Source organism: Prunus persica, chromosome G4 (genome assembly GCF_000346465.2).
Source record: "Prunus persica cultivar Lovell chromosome G4, Prunus_persica_NCBIv2, whole genome shotgun sequence".
Lineage (NCBI taxonomy): Eukaryota > Viridiplantae > Streptophyta > Magnoliopsida > Rosales > Rosaceae > Prunus > Prunus persica.
In genome coordinates this window covers 1,286,395-1,300,812 of record NC_034012.1, presented here as the reverse complement: position 1 = coordinate 1,300,812, position 14,418 = coordinate 1,286,395, and the positions used below count along the sequence as shown (strand labels likewise).

Here is a 14,418-nt window from a genome sequence, read left to right as displayed (position 1 = left end):
TTAACCTTATTGATTTCCGGTCCTAAACAACCCGGAAATGATATAGACGTCTACTTGGAGCCTTTGATTGATGATTTAAAATCCTTGTGGGTTGGGATTAGAGGAGTGTATGATGCACATAATGGAGAATACTTTACACTCAGAGCTGCATTAATGTGGACAATTAATGATTTCCCCGCCTATGGAAACTTATCTGGTTGTGTTGTTAAAGGATATAAAGCTTGTCCAATATGCGGCGATGATACACCTAGTCACAGGTTGAAAAATGGCCACAAAATTTGTTACATTGGGCATAGAAAATGGTTACCAATCAATCATCCATATAGGAGGCAACGTGCAGCTTTTAATGGGAAACCTGAATATGGCATACCTCCCGAGCCATTAACCGGAGAAGAAGTGCTGCATATGGTTGAAAATGGTGACAGAGTTTGTTGGAAGAAGAAATCAATATTCTTTGATCTCGAGTATTGGAAATACCTTCCTGTGAGGCATGCCCTAGATGTTATGCACATTGAGAAGAATGTTTGCGATAGTATCATTGGTACATTGCTGGAGATCCCTGGAAAAAATAAAGATGGGATTGCTGCTCGATTAGATTTATTGAACATGGGGGTCAAAACTGATTTGCAACCCGAGTATGGAGAAAGACGTACTCGTTTGCCTCCTGGGCCTTGGAATTTGTCAAGAGCAGAGAAGAGAGAGGTTTGCAATTCTTTCTATGGTATGAAGGTCCCTGAAGGTTATTCTTCAAATATTAAAAATCTTGTATCTGTACAAGATTCAAGACTTCTTGGCCTTAAATCACATGATTGTCATACCTTAATGCAACAATTGCTCCCTGTGGCAATTCGTTCTGTTTTGGAGAAGCCTGCAAGGTATGCAATAACTCGTTTGTGCTTCTTCTTCAATGCTATATGTGCAAAGACTGTTGATGTTTCCAAGCTAGATAAGTTGGAAGAAGATGTAGTAGTTACTCTGTGTTTGCTTGAGAAGTACTTTCCCCCTTCATTCTTTGATATCATGGTTCATCTAGTAGTACATCTTGTCAGAGAAGTTCGTCTATGTGGGCCAGTATATTTTAGGTGGATGTATCCGTTTGAAAGATATATGAAAGTGCTGAAGGGGTATGTTCAGAATCGTACTCGTCCCGAAGGTTGCATTGCTGAGCGGTATATAGCTGAAGAAGCGGTAGAGTTTTGTACTCAGCATTTATCTGATGTTAGTACAGTTGGAGTGCCTTCAAGCCAAAAGATAGGAGTTTCAAAGCCATTATCAGGTTGCACAGTGAGCGTAGTTGATCAGGACCTGTTGAATCAAGCACATCTATATGTCTTGGAGAATACGGAGGAAGTCCTACCTTATATCGAGTACGTATGAGTTTTATTCTTTAAGTTTCCATTTAAAATTATTTCTTATGTTTATCTTATATATTTGGGACCGTAATGCTTGAATTTTTCGTGTCATGTAGGCAACATATGATCCACATCAAGACTGCTTATCCAAAATTTAGAAAGAGAACAAAGTGGCTGCAGGATAAGCACAATAGCACTTTCATTCAATGGCTACGCTTCAAGGTATATGTTGTTGAATAACGTATTTCTCTTTTAATTTTCTTCTTATTTATATGTTAGGATGAATTAAGATATGATTAATTTGCAGGTTCAAAGTGAAGTTGAGGAAGACAATCATGGCGTATCAGAAAATTTAAGGTGGCTAGCAGCTGGTCCAAACATGTCAGTGCCATTATATAGGAGCTATCTTATTAAAGGTATTAAATTCAATATCAAGGCACAAGATGATGTGCGGACAACTCAAAATAGTGGAGTTTATTTACTTGCACATACCATGCAAGTTGCTAGTGCCAAGGATAAAAACCCAATTCTCTCAAATATGGGTTTCTATGGTGTCATTCAAGAAATTTGGGACCTTGACTACCAAAAGTTTACAATCCCAGTCTTTAGGTGTGATTGGATAGATAGTTCTGGTCTTGTAGTCGACGAACTTGGATTTACCCTTGTAGATTTGAGTAAAATTGGACATAGGAATGACCAATTTGTTTTGGCTTCTCAAGTCAAACAAATATTTTTTGTTGACGACCCGATGCATCGTGGTTGGTCGGTAGTGTTATCAATGCCTAGTAGAGAATATAATGATGTTATTGGTGATGAAGTATTAGGTGATGTGATAATTGAGTGTGAGCCATTTACTAGAGGGATGCCAAATGTTGACACATTTGATGAACTGGTAGGTGAGTTAGGCGGTCAAAATATTCGAGATGGGTGTGAAGATATATGGATTGAATGATGCTTATGTAATTGGCAGTGTATGACATTAATTTTGTAATATATTGTAATGTGATTTCTTCACTTTCTACGTTCAAATAAAACACGACGTTATTGTGAATCAGTTATTCAGCATATTTACCGACGTCTTAAAGCAACGTAACAATGAAGAACCACGACGCTATTGTGAAGCAATTATTCAGGATATCACGTCGGTGAAGGATAAAGAACCGCCATGTAATTCAAAATAACACGACTCCAATCCCATAATACCGACGTCTAAAAAACGAGATATGTAATCTGAACGTTAAAAAATACGACGTCATCATACATTTTCCACGTCGCAAGTTCTTTTATAAACGAAGAGGAACGAAATTAATTCCGACGGAAATTCATTATAACCGCCGTCTAATAACAATTAAACGACGTTATTTGTAATACGGCTCCCATCATAATCTACGCCGTCTATATGTTCTGTAATACGGCTCTCATTTATTTGGAACCGACGTTGTTTAGACGTTCAACGTCGTCTATATTATTAAGTGCGTCGTGAGTAATGAATACATATAAATACAACGTCGACTATATAAATGTATACGTCGTAAATAATGACACTGACAACTATTTCCACGTCATCTTTTTTAGAAAAATCGAAGTGGAAAATTTATTTCACGACGGTTTTTTGTAAATAAGAGACGTTGTAGAACTTTAGCAGACTAAACACGTCTGTTTTTATTGTTTTCCGACGTTGTTGTATTTAACAACGTCTAATATTTATGGTCGTTGTTTGTTTCTGAAAATAGGACGTATAAATTTTTTAATACGACTCTCATATATTTGTAACTGACGTTGTTTAGTTTTTCAACGTCTACTATAGAAACACATACGTCATAAATAATGACACTGACAACTATTTCCACGTCATCTTTTATCGAAAAATCGAAGTGGAAAATTAATTGTACGACGGTTGTGTTTATATGTGCGACGTAGTAGGTATCAATAACGTCGTCTTCTAATGTATTTAAAGACGTCATATTTTTTATTGTCGTGAAAATTATATTTAACGTCGGCGTATTTTTATTGTCGTCGTTGTATGTCTATCTTGCGGCTTTGTTCTCTTAATATGTGTCATATTTTCCCTTTTTAACGACGGTGTTTTTAGAGAATTGGTCGTCTATTATCATCCTCGATTGCTTTTTTTAGATCTTTTTGCAGTACAAAGACGTCGTTTTGTATTTTTTGATGACGTTGTATTGTTTAACAACGACGGTTATTTAGCGTCGTGGTTTATGAGGGAAAAGATGACGGTGGATTCCACGACCATTGAAAAACCAAATACACGACGGTGATTTACCGTCGTCTTTTTGCTTTTTTGTAGTAGTGAAATATGAACTTTTTTAATCTTTAAGAAATTACTATAAATTATATGAAATTTGAGGCAGAGAAAATATACCAAAAATGAAGTGATCAAGACTTGTGTTAGGCACGTATTCGTAAATGAGAAACCTTTCTTCTGTTTTCAAGCAAAATCCTAGGAGCCTTACTAAATTCCGGTGTTGAAGCTGAGCAAGTAACATGACCTCATTCTTAAATTCACGATCACCTTGTTCAGAATTTTTGGAGAGCCTTTTCACGGCTATAGGTTGCTCATTTACTAGTCTACCCTGAATGTTTAAAACAGAAAAATAAGGAAACCATGCTTAGATTAATATTTTTTTTTTCTTGTGAAAGTGATTGTTTTGTTACCTTGTAAACAGCTCCAAATCCACCTCGTCCAAGCTTATTTGCATCAGAGAAGTCATCTGTTGCAGATCTTATAGTTTCAAAATCATATTGCAACGATTCCACCAAATTTATTTCTTCCGAAGTCTCATCTAAAAAGGGGAAAATGAATTAGCAAACAGAGTTCCAAAACCTTAGATAAGATAAATAAACAGGGTTGAACTTACCTTGTTCAAGTTTTACCCTTCGTTTCCTTACTCTGAAGGAAAAACATATGCTGCTGACAATAGTGACAAAAACAACCAAAACCACAACGATGATGATGACAGTTTGTTTTGTGTTACTCTTCTTTTTTGCTGAAAATCAGATGGGATATTCTTTTTTGCTGAAAATCAGATGGGATATCTTATCAAAAGCCAAAACCACACCACACAATTGTAAGACATGGATCAAATTGAAGATTTTCAGGGTAACCATAATAAGCATACATACCTTCCTCAGGTGCTGGTGCTGCTGGAACTGGAGCTGGAATATCTACGAAGGAATCGGCGTAGACGCATAGAAACTGTTATTCTCATACCTTAAATTACAGCTGGGTTTAAGGACTCTTCCTCCATTCCTTCCACGGCAACAGGTTTGAATTTCTGTGACGGACTGTTTAAGGCAACTGCTGCAATTTTGCTTGTCTATGTCTGGAGTGCACTGAGCAAGTGCGTATATTGGTTCACCTCCAGGGACAGTTGCATGCCCTGCTGCAAATTTTTTAAGAGAATTCATTGACGCAGCTCTGTCACTTAAATTACCCAACAAGTGGGTAAGCACCGGCTCAAACTGTTGAGAATTTTTAGGATAGTTTGGGCTAGGCAAATGCTTAAGAGGGTCCGTTTGTTCAATACCAAATATCACGTCGTGTGAGTATCTCACCATACAAGGCTCCGCCCATATGATTGCTTCCTTATGAGTTGAACAAATTTGCAAGAGAATATCAGTAGACTTGTTGAGACAAGCCTGACAAGAGTTCTGTGAGAGATCTCCTCTGCATAATGCAATTGCATTGATCTTGTTGGAGTCTTGTCCCCTGGATGAATTGTAAAACCCTGAATTGTTTGTGGTGGTGTTGGAGGAGAAGGAAGAGAGGAGGCTGTTGAGGTTCTCTTGGTACTTGTCACCTGCTGTGTAGGTGCCAGTATCAGAGCATTTCCAGCAGTAATCAGCTGTAAGCGTGCATATTCCATCATCTTGGGATATGGTGGGAGCAACAAGGTTTAAGATAATAATAGCAAGATTAATGAAGAAAAGCATTGATCTTGAGGAACCCATTTTTCTTGCTCAACTCACAAGTAGCAACTTGTCTTATAAAGGAAAGACATTAGTTCCTTGACGATTTCCTGACCCTTAATTCTATCTTACGTTTGTGGTACAATATTGACCAATCCCATATAGGTATAGCGTATGATATTTTCCATTTTCTTTCTTTGATGAATATGATATTTTCCATTTTAATCAGTAGACAAATCGTTAATCAGTGACTTTTCTAAAGATTTTTTAAAAAAAACAAGAGGCAGCTGCATGGAATGGATGAATTAGGCAGCTGCATGGAATGACTCTGATGGATGTGACCAAAAAGAACAAGGTAAGTACGAGGAATATTGGTCGGACACGTCCGTCCATCAAAATCTGTTGATGCAAAAATTTCTCCTGGCCTGAACTCTTGTAAAGGACTTGGCCGCTTGGGAGCTTCTATAATATGCGGGGGTTGAAATTACAGCAGGGATTGCCCGTCATATTGGGTTCTAGTTCTTTCTTTTTATTTTAATATGGGCCTTAAACTAACCCAAACCCAAATTAATCCGAAATTTATTGGTGGCTTGTGTTGGCTTGATTATATGGTTGGCTGGTTTTGGGTTGATTTGGGTTTTGTTGAAAATTTGTTTCCAGTCCTGATTGGCATTTGATATCAAAATTGATACCAAAACAAATTGGATCCACCATCACCATGGTCCTCTTAACTCTGTTTTTTTGTTCAAGATCTGGTTTCAAAGAAACCAGAAAGGATAGATTGCAAACTGAGCAGAATTACACGAACCAGGTAGAAGCAGCTGGACCTCAGTTCAAGGCTAGAAGCAAGCTTCTCACCCGTCAAGTTTAATTTGGCCTCTCAAATAAACGACAATTTGGTTTTACTTTATGTACAGAAAATATTTAACTTGAGCTGCAGTTGTTCAAATATATCAATCAAACAAGCATATCAAAGAAAAGAAAATAAATTGTTCCTGATACATACTCAGCCCCACCCCACTAGCGAGCATATGGTTCAGTGAAATTTGAATTCTTATTTCCTGACACATGCATAGAGTTTTTGGATTCATTGGACCCTGTTATGTCTGATACACTGTTATATTGCAAATAAGATGCCGGTCGTGAGGGTAGTGAGAGTGTGACAGAATGGCTGTTAAGCATAGAGACAACTGAAGCCATGGATGGTCTGCTTGCCACATTTTCTTGGACGCATAGCAAACCAATGTGGATGCATCTCATCATTTCAACTCCTAAACCTGTCGTCAGCTTTGGGTCCATGATATTTGCCACTGTATCATCCCTCCAATTCCTCCAGGCCTATCAAGTTTATAAACACTTTAATTAAAGAAGAAATGATGCTGTTTTCTCTTGTTAGGTTTTTTTGGTAGCAAAAGAGTTTGGTAATGTAAAACCTTATATTCATACTCACATAGCTTAACAGATCCTCCTCATTCTCGCCGTTTTGAAAACTGCTAATCCTTTTACCACTTAAGATTTCAAGAACTAACACACCAAAACTAAAGACGTCCGACTTGACTGAAAAACGTCCATGAATTGCATACTCTGGAGCCATATATCCACTGCATTATTATATTCATCAAATTAAAAATTTAGTTATGGTGTGAACAAGCACAACAATGTAATTTAGCTTTGAGATTTGCAGATACTTACTAGGTTCCCACAATTGTCTTAGTATCTCCTTGAGTTTGATCCATCATAAACAATCTTGCCATGCCAAAATCCGCAATTTTAGGATTCATATCTTCATCCAATAGAATGTTGCTAGGTTTAAGATCACGGTGAATAATTCGAAGTCGGGAATCTTCGTGAAGGTAAAGAAGCCCTCGAGCAATGCCTCCTATGATTTTGTAACGTGTTTCCCAATCCAAATGTGCATGATCAGTCGGATCTAAATACAATTCCATCAAAATGAAACATGATTTTGTTAATATGTACAATTCCATCAAAATGAAACATGATTTTGTTACTATGTTTTTCTATAATATAAATGGAGGCAGAAATGATTATGAATTATGACAAAAAGTAGAGCAAACATACCAAAAATGAAGTGATTAAGGCTTGTGTTAGGCACATATTCATAAATGAGGATTCTTTCCCCTGCTTTCAAGCAAAAACCTAGCAGCCTCACTAAGTTCCGGTGCTGAAGTTGAGCAACTAACGTGACTTCAGTTTTGAATTCACGATCACCTTGTTCAGAATTCTTAGAGAGCCTTTTCACAGCGATATATCTTCCATTCGCTAGCCTACCCTGAAGGTTTATAAGAAAATTAGAAAAATTAATTACTTAAAACAATTCATTCATGATGAATCTTTTTCCTTGTGATAGTGTTTCGTTACCTTGTAAACGGCTCCAAATCCACCCTGTCCAAGCTTATTTGCAGCAGAGAAGTCATCCGTTGCAGATCTTATAGTGTCGAAGTCATATTGCAAAGATTCAACCAAACTAATTTCATCCGAATTACTATCATCTGAAACAGAACAAATTAATCAGGACATGTTCCAAATCATCTAATAAGAATAAGATGCATGCATAAACACAAATCAAATGTGTCTTTATCTCAATCTACTTACTTTCAAGTTTTAGTTTTGCTCTTCGTCTCCTCACTCTTATTAAAATCAATACGCCAATAAGAAGTGTAACGACAGAAACAATCACAACCACAATGATGACGATGATGACAGTTTTTGATATGGTGCTCTTCTTTCCTGCAAGAAAAATTAATCAATTGTAAATTGTAATTAAGGCATTGATTAAGTTTAAACATATATGCAGGGGCACCATACCTTTTACAGATGGAAGAGTTACAAGCGAATCAGCTGTAGACTCATAGAACAGAGTGGCCTCATACCTCAAATTGCAACTGGGTTTGAGAACTCTGCCTCCTTGCTTTCCGCCACAACATTCCGGAATTTTTGAGGCGGCCCCTTTAAGGCAATCGCTGCAGCTTTGCTTGTCCATGTCTGGAGTGCACTGCAAAAGTGCATATATTGATTGATTTGTTGTGCTTCCTTGGATGGTCACATGTCCAGCTGCAAACTTCTTAAGAGAATCCCCCGATGAAGCTTTCTCAGTCAAAGTATCCAAGAAGAGATTAAGCACCAAATTGAACTGGACTGCGTCAATTGCATTACTTATGCCAGGGACATACTTAATAGGTTCATCTTCCTCAACACCGAATATTAAGTTGCTCGAGTATCGTACCATGCAACGCTCCGCCCAAATGATTGCTTCGTCTTGGTTCGAACAATTCTTGAAAAGGATGAGACTGGACTCGTTGACACAAGTGTGACAGTCGTTGAGGGACACATCTCCTCTGCATAATGCAATTGCATTCACTTTGTTGGGGTCTTGTCCCATTGATGAATTGTAAAAGCCATAATTGATTTGTGTATTGTTGGATGAGAAGGAGGAGAGGAGGTTATTGAGGTTTTCTTGGTAGATGCTGCCATCATTGTAGGTGCCAATATTGGAACATCTCCAGCAGAAGTCGGCTGTGTAAGTGCACACACCGTCGTTGATTTGAGCTACGGCAGGAGGAGCAACAAGGTCCAAGATAATAGGAATTGCAATGAAGAAGATGAGCAATCTTGAAGAACCCATTTCTTGTTGCTGAAGTCAAAAGTAGTGTTGTGTACAAACTAGTAAGAACTTGTGTCTTCAATTCTTGGTTTAATAGACTAGTAGCATTATGTATTTGCTTTGATAACCACTTACTGCCCCAGATGGTTGCTGTGAACACTTGACTTTATCAATCCACTTATTGCCCCAGTTGGTTGCTGTAGTACAATATTGACCAATCCTCTGTTTAAGGACCGAGTTGTGGGGCTTATTCAAATAAAAAGGACTCCTCTGAGTTCTGCGTCCATGGCTTTTTTTTTTTTCAATTAAATTAAATGGATAAATAAGAATTCATCTGCAACTTCACGTCTCTCCACAACTTATTGTCAATCAACGACAAAGGCTTTATATTTTATGGTTGGTGAAGATATCATGTACAACGAAGAAAATCCTGAAATTGCTTGATCATCACGTCTCTCCATAATTCATATGCTGCCAAGGAATTGCTTGATCATCAGAAAAATATGAAGAAAAAAAAAAAAAGAAGGTAAAGAGACTTGAGGGTTTAGCATGTTTCTTCTTCTTCTTTGATTTCTGGCACAACAGTGAAACTATAATGGTTAACTTACTGGAGGGGGCTTCTTTATATATAATATTTGAATCAGCGTGAATGCTACCCGTATAATGAATATATATATAAATAATATCATTTGAATTGATACGAAAATATTGCTTTTTAGCTTATGCACGAGCAGGATAGATACGCATTAGCTCACCAGATTTAATTTGAGCTCTGCCATTTTAATTTTAAATCTAAGACGGCCTAGGCTTGAAATATTTCATCGCAAACATGTGCAAAGCTGTGGGTCAACCACTTTACATGACCTTTTAAATCTTAAGAAGTAGAATATTTCAACAGTTTAAATAGCATAATATGGATTTCTCTTTTTTAATTACTTAATTAGTAGTTATGTTGTAATTATTATTTAGTTACTAAATCATTAGTATTTAAATATTTTCAAAATTAGCAAACACTGGCAAATAAAGACAACGCTACAACGGCAACCAAACCAATACAGAGGCCCCATGCCTATGGAGCAGATACTAACTAAACTAACAAGAAACAAAACAGCTAGATCAACCATGAAAAGCATAGAGAAATGAAACAAAATCAAAGAACTTCCTAAGTACAGTCCTGCAAGATTGTTCGATATACACTAACGGGGGTATAATTCAGTAATTGATTCTTCGTTAACAGAAAATGGCAACAAGTTGCTAGCAGTTGGATCAGATGATTCAGTGGTTAATGATGGCATGTTCAGCTCTGTTCTACTATGCATGAAAAATGCAGGCTTTTGAGGTAATGCCATGGTAACAGAGTCACTGCTTAGCATGAGAACAATGGATTGCATTGTGGGTCTCTCATCTGGATTTTCCTGAACACAGAGTAACCCAATATGGACACATCTAATTACTTCTGTTTTTTCATAAGAATCTCTTAGATTTGGATCCAATAATTCTAAGGATGTCCCATCCCTCCAATGCCTCCAAGCCTGCAAATTTTTAATTTTTAATTTAGTAAGAGACTCATTCAAAATGTTGCAGTAAAAAGATTAACCATGAAATGCAAATTTAAATATTCAACTTATACTCACATAGCTCAAGAGGTCTTCGCCACCGTCCGAGTTATAGAAATTAGTGTTCTTCTTGCCAGTTACAATCTCTAAGATCAAGACACCAAGACTGTACACGTCGGACTTCACAGAGAACTGTCCATACATTGCATATTCTGGAGGCATGTAACCACTACAAACCAGCAGCATCATCAAAGTAATGTAAATCCAAATACAGAGTGTTGAAGCTCATCTAGCAATCAGCGTCTTAATTAACTTATAATTCATAAACCAATAGTGCATATATGATAACACTTGGGGGAAGACTGCATTATAAGTGCTTCTTCATGTTGTCTGAGATGAGATGAATTGTTGAGATATCAATCTGATATCTTTTCTTTTTAGTAATTAATTTTCAGGATGAGAAAAACAATCAACTCGTTTACGCAGATTATGTGAACATAAACAAAGTTCTGTTACTTACTATGTTCCCACAATCCTTCTTGTGCTTCCTTGAGTTTGGTCAACACCAAATATTCTTGCCATGCCAAAATCTGCAATTTTTGGGTTCATGTTCCCATCTAACAATACATTGCCTGCTTTAAGATCACGATGTATGATTTTAAGCCGAGAATCTTGATGGAGATAGAGAAGCCCTCGAGCAATCCCGCCAATAATCTTGTATCTGCTTGACCAATCCAATTTTACTTGGTTCTCAGGGCCTATGCACACATTAGTCCATAAAATATACAGGTTAGAATAAGTAAATTAATAGACATGCAGAATTCTGAAAGATATTTTCTTTTCCGCAGTGGCTTTGACTATTGGGAATGTTCTTGGTTTGTGAATTAGAAATTGAAGTGTAATTGTATCAAAAACTAATCAAATAGCATATGGTATCACACATGATGTTAGAAGGGCACAAACCGAATAGAAAGTGGTCAAGGCTTTTGTTCTCCACAAGTTCGTAAACAAGTATCTTTTCTTCTCCTTCAGAGCAAAATCCCAGTAGCCTCACTAAATTTCTGTGCTCAAGCTTAGCTACCAAAACAACCTCATTCTTAAACTCTTCGGCACCTTGCCCAGAGCCTCTAGATAACCTCTTCACAGCTATTTGTAGCCCATCACGGAGTGTACCCTGAAAATATTGTAACCAATGATCTTTACAAACATCCAAGTATAACTTCCGTGAATTTAATACATTCTGTTAAACTCTGGCATGACTTAAATTCATGAGATTATTTATTTATTTATTTATTTTTTGGGACAAAAAATTCATGAGATATGTAAGCCAAAATCACAACCTTGTAAACCTCACCAAAGCCACCTCCCCCTAACCTGTTCTGATCAGAGAAATTTTCTGTGGCTGCTTCAATTGTATGCAAATCAAACTGCAATGACTCCACACTACTAATTTCGCTCCCCACTACACAATCAAGAAGAAGAAGGAATTAATTATGAACTAAGTAACTACTGAACACGATTAGGTCTGGAAAATAATGCATAAGTTGGGTCTGGAAAGGAAGTTATAAAACTTTCCAGTGTTCCTTGACCAAAGAAAAACTTTCCAGTGTTTACCATTTTGTTGTTGTTTAGCATTGTACTTTTTCCTTGCTCTTCTTCTGAAGAAACAGCAGCCTACCAAGAAGAGCAATATGGCAATTGGAACCACAATGGCCACTATGGGTAAAGATGAGATTTGGTCATCATTTCCTGCACAAAATATTAGTACACAAATTAACGGTTCCCTATGTATATGTAAAAACTCCACAAGCATTGCTTTCTTATAATTTACCAATTATAACAAATACGTGAGCTACCCTTGCTGCTATTAATTATTTTTACCTTGAGATCTTGAAACTGAAGCTGGAGGTGGAGGAGGAAGAAGCAGTGGTGTTGGTGGTGAAGGAGGGGCAGCAACACTAGTATAAAATGGATAGAATTCATATCTAACATTACAACTAGGACACACAACTCTTGCCCCTGGCTTCCCATTACAACAAGCCGGAAGAAGCGCAATAGCTCCTCGAAGACACCGATCACAATCGGTGCCTGACAGGTCTGGCGTGCACTGCACAAGGCTGTACAAGTCCTGAAACCCTGTAAAGTTCACTTCTTTTGTAGCAAACTTTTTAGCACCGGGGGCCGCATTTACTGCCACAGGCACCAATTCAGTGATTGTTTTCGACAGCAACTGATTAAACCGGATTGGTTCAGTAACGTTTCCCGAGCTAAACAAATAAACTTTTGGGTGTTGATCCATATGGCCAAAAAAAGACACGTTTGAGTAGCGTAACATGCAATCGTCGTACCAAATTGTGGTGACTTTTCTTAAGGGGCAGTACTCTTGGACCGCGTCTCTGGCTGCAGTAGCCACACAATCTTGGCATGCATCTGATGTGAGATCGGCACGGCATAGAAAGGAGCCGTAAACTGCAGTGTTGGGGTCTTGGGAGCCGGCGGTGGTGTTGTAGAAACCAAGTTCACGGGTGGCATTGGAGGTGAGTGAAGAGAGCAGCAGATTAAGATTGAATTCGTAGGTGCTGTTGGGAGTGAAACGGGTTGTGTTAGAACAGACGTGGGAGCGATAATCAGCTTCACTCAAACAGCTGAGGCTAAGCAAGCCAAGCACAAGGGTCATCAACACATTGAGATTGAAGGAAGGCATTTTGATAATCAATAATCTCTACTTGATGGTCACGATCACTTCCTCTTACAATGTATACATAAGAAGAGTTTAGGCCCTGTTTCACGTGTTTTGCTCTCGTCAAATTGACCGGAGTGTTAAGGTTGCAGCCAACTTTTGTCCTTTATTGAAGGAAAGAGTGAAGAGGCCCCGGTGACTGTGAATCATGCGGAAACGTGTTTTTGCATTTCCTTTTTCCTCAATTTCCCGGTATTTACATTCATTTTAAATATTTTTTTGTTTTTTAGTACAAGCGTCAAGGAGAAAAACAGAAACGCAAAAGAAGAAGAAAAGAAAAAGAAAAAAAAAGAAGAGAGAAACAAAGAAAGAAGGAAAGAAAGAGGAAGTAGAAGAAGAAAAAAGAAAAAGAAGAGAGAGAGAGTCGTAAAGCCGTAGAATCGCAGAGAAGAAGAAGAAAAAAGGGAAGAGAGAGATGTTTTGGAGACATTTTTATATGTTTCGGGCAACTTTTGTCCGTCCTTTATTGAAGGAAAGAATGAAGAGGTCCCAGTGACTGAATCGTGCGGAAACGTGATTTTGCATTTCCTTTTTCCTCAATTTCCCGGTATTTACATTCATTTTAAATCTTTTTTTGTTTTTTAGTACAAGCGTCAAGGAAAAAAACAGAAACGCAAAAGAAGAAGAAAAGAAAAAGAAAAAAAAGAGAGAAACAAAGAAAGAAGGAAAGAAAGAGGAAGTAGAAGAAGAAAAAAGAACAAGAAGAGAGAGAGAGTCGTAAAGTCGTAGAATCGCAAAGAAGAAGAAGAAAATAGGGAAGAGAGAGAGATGTTTTGGAGACATTTTTATATGTTTTGGGTACATCACACCTAATATATCATCCAGTATACGTTTGGTCATGTAAAATTATTTTTCAACTATTTATGACATATGTCTAACTACATTAAAAATATTCCAAATATCCTACGTCTATATGATACACCAACTACATGGTGTACCAAGTTGTGGCGTGTGGGATCAAATTTCAAAGTGATAATGCATGGGAAAGCGGAGCTTTTCTTTTCAACATGCTACTTTGGGAAATGAATTAATGTTTGTGGTTTGACCACAAAAAAAACAAAACCGTTTGGGCTTTTTAGTGGTGGAATGGGCCAATAAAGGTACACTTGGTGTTTGGTTTGGGCTTTTTAGTTGGGATAGGACCTAATATGATTGAATATTGGGCTTTAAAAAATATATATTTACACAATTGATTTGGTTTGATGTGGACCTGATTTT

General features: G+C 37.5%; 2 protein-coding genes and 1 pseudogene across 2 annotated transcripts; all 3 read right to left on the bottom strand.

Annotated features, from left to right (window-relative positions):
* LOC18781362 lies at positions 3,698-5,443 on the bottom strand (annotated as a pseudogene).
* Positions 6,146-9,003, bottom strand: LOC109948929 (cysteine-rich receptor-like protein kinase 29). Its single transcript, XM_020562842.1, has 7 exons — positions 8,109-9,003; positions 7,896-8,030; positions 7,662-7,792; positions 7,362-7,572; positions 6,975-7,212; positions 6,733-6,883; positions 6,146-6,620 (listed from the first exon to the last, which is right to left on the bottom strand). The coding sequence occupies exons 1-7, from the start codon at positions 8,923-8,925 to the stop codon at positions 6,303-6,305; spliced, it is 2,001 nt and encodes a 666-aa protein (XP_020418431.1). The 5' UTR covers positions 8,926-9,003; the 3' UTR covers positions 6,146-6,302.
* LOC18781312 (cysteine-rich receptor-like protein kinase 25) lies at positions 9,919-13,475 on the bottom strand. Its single transcript, XM_020562840.1, has 7 exons — positions 12,342-13,475; positions 12,075-12,209; positions 11,801-11,922; positions 11,424-11,634; positions 10,981-11,218; positions 10,539-10,689; positions 9,919-10,436 (listed from the first exon to the last, which is right to left on the bottom strand). Exons 1-7 carry the CDS (start codon positions 13,162-13,164, stop codon positions 10,101-10,103), a joined length of 2,016 nt encoding a protein of 671 aa, XP_020418429.1. The 5' UTR covers positions 13,165-13,475; the 3' UTR covers positions 9,919-10,100.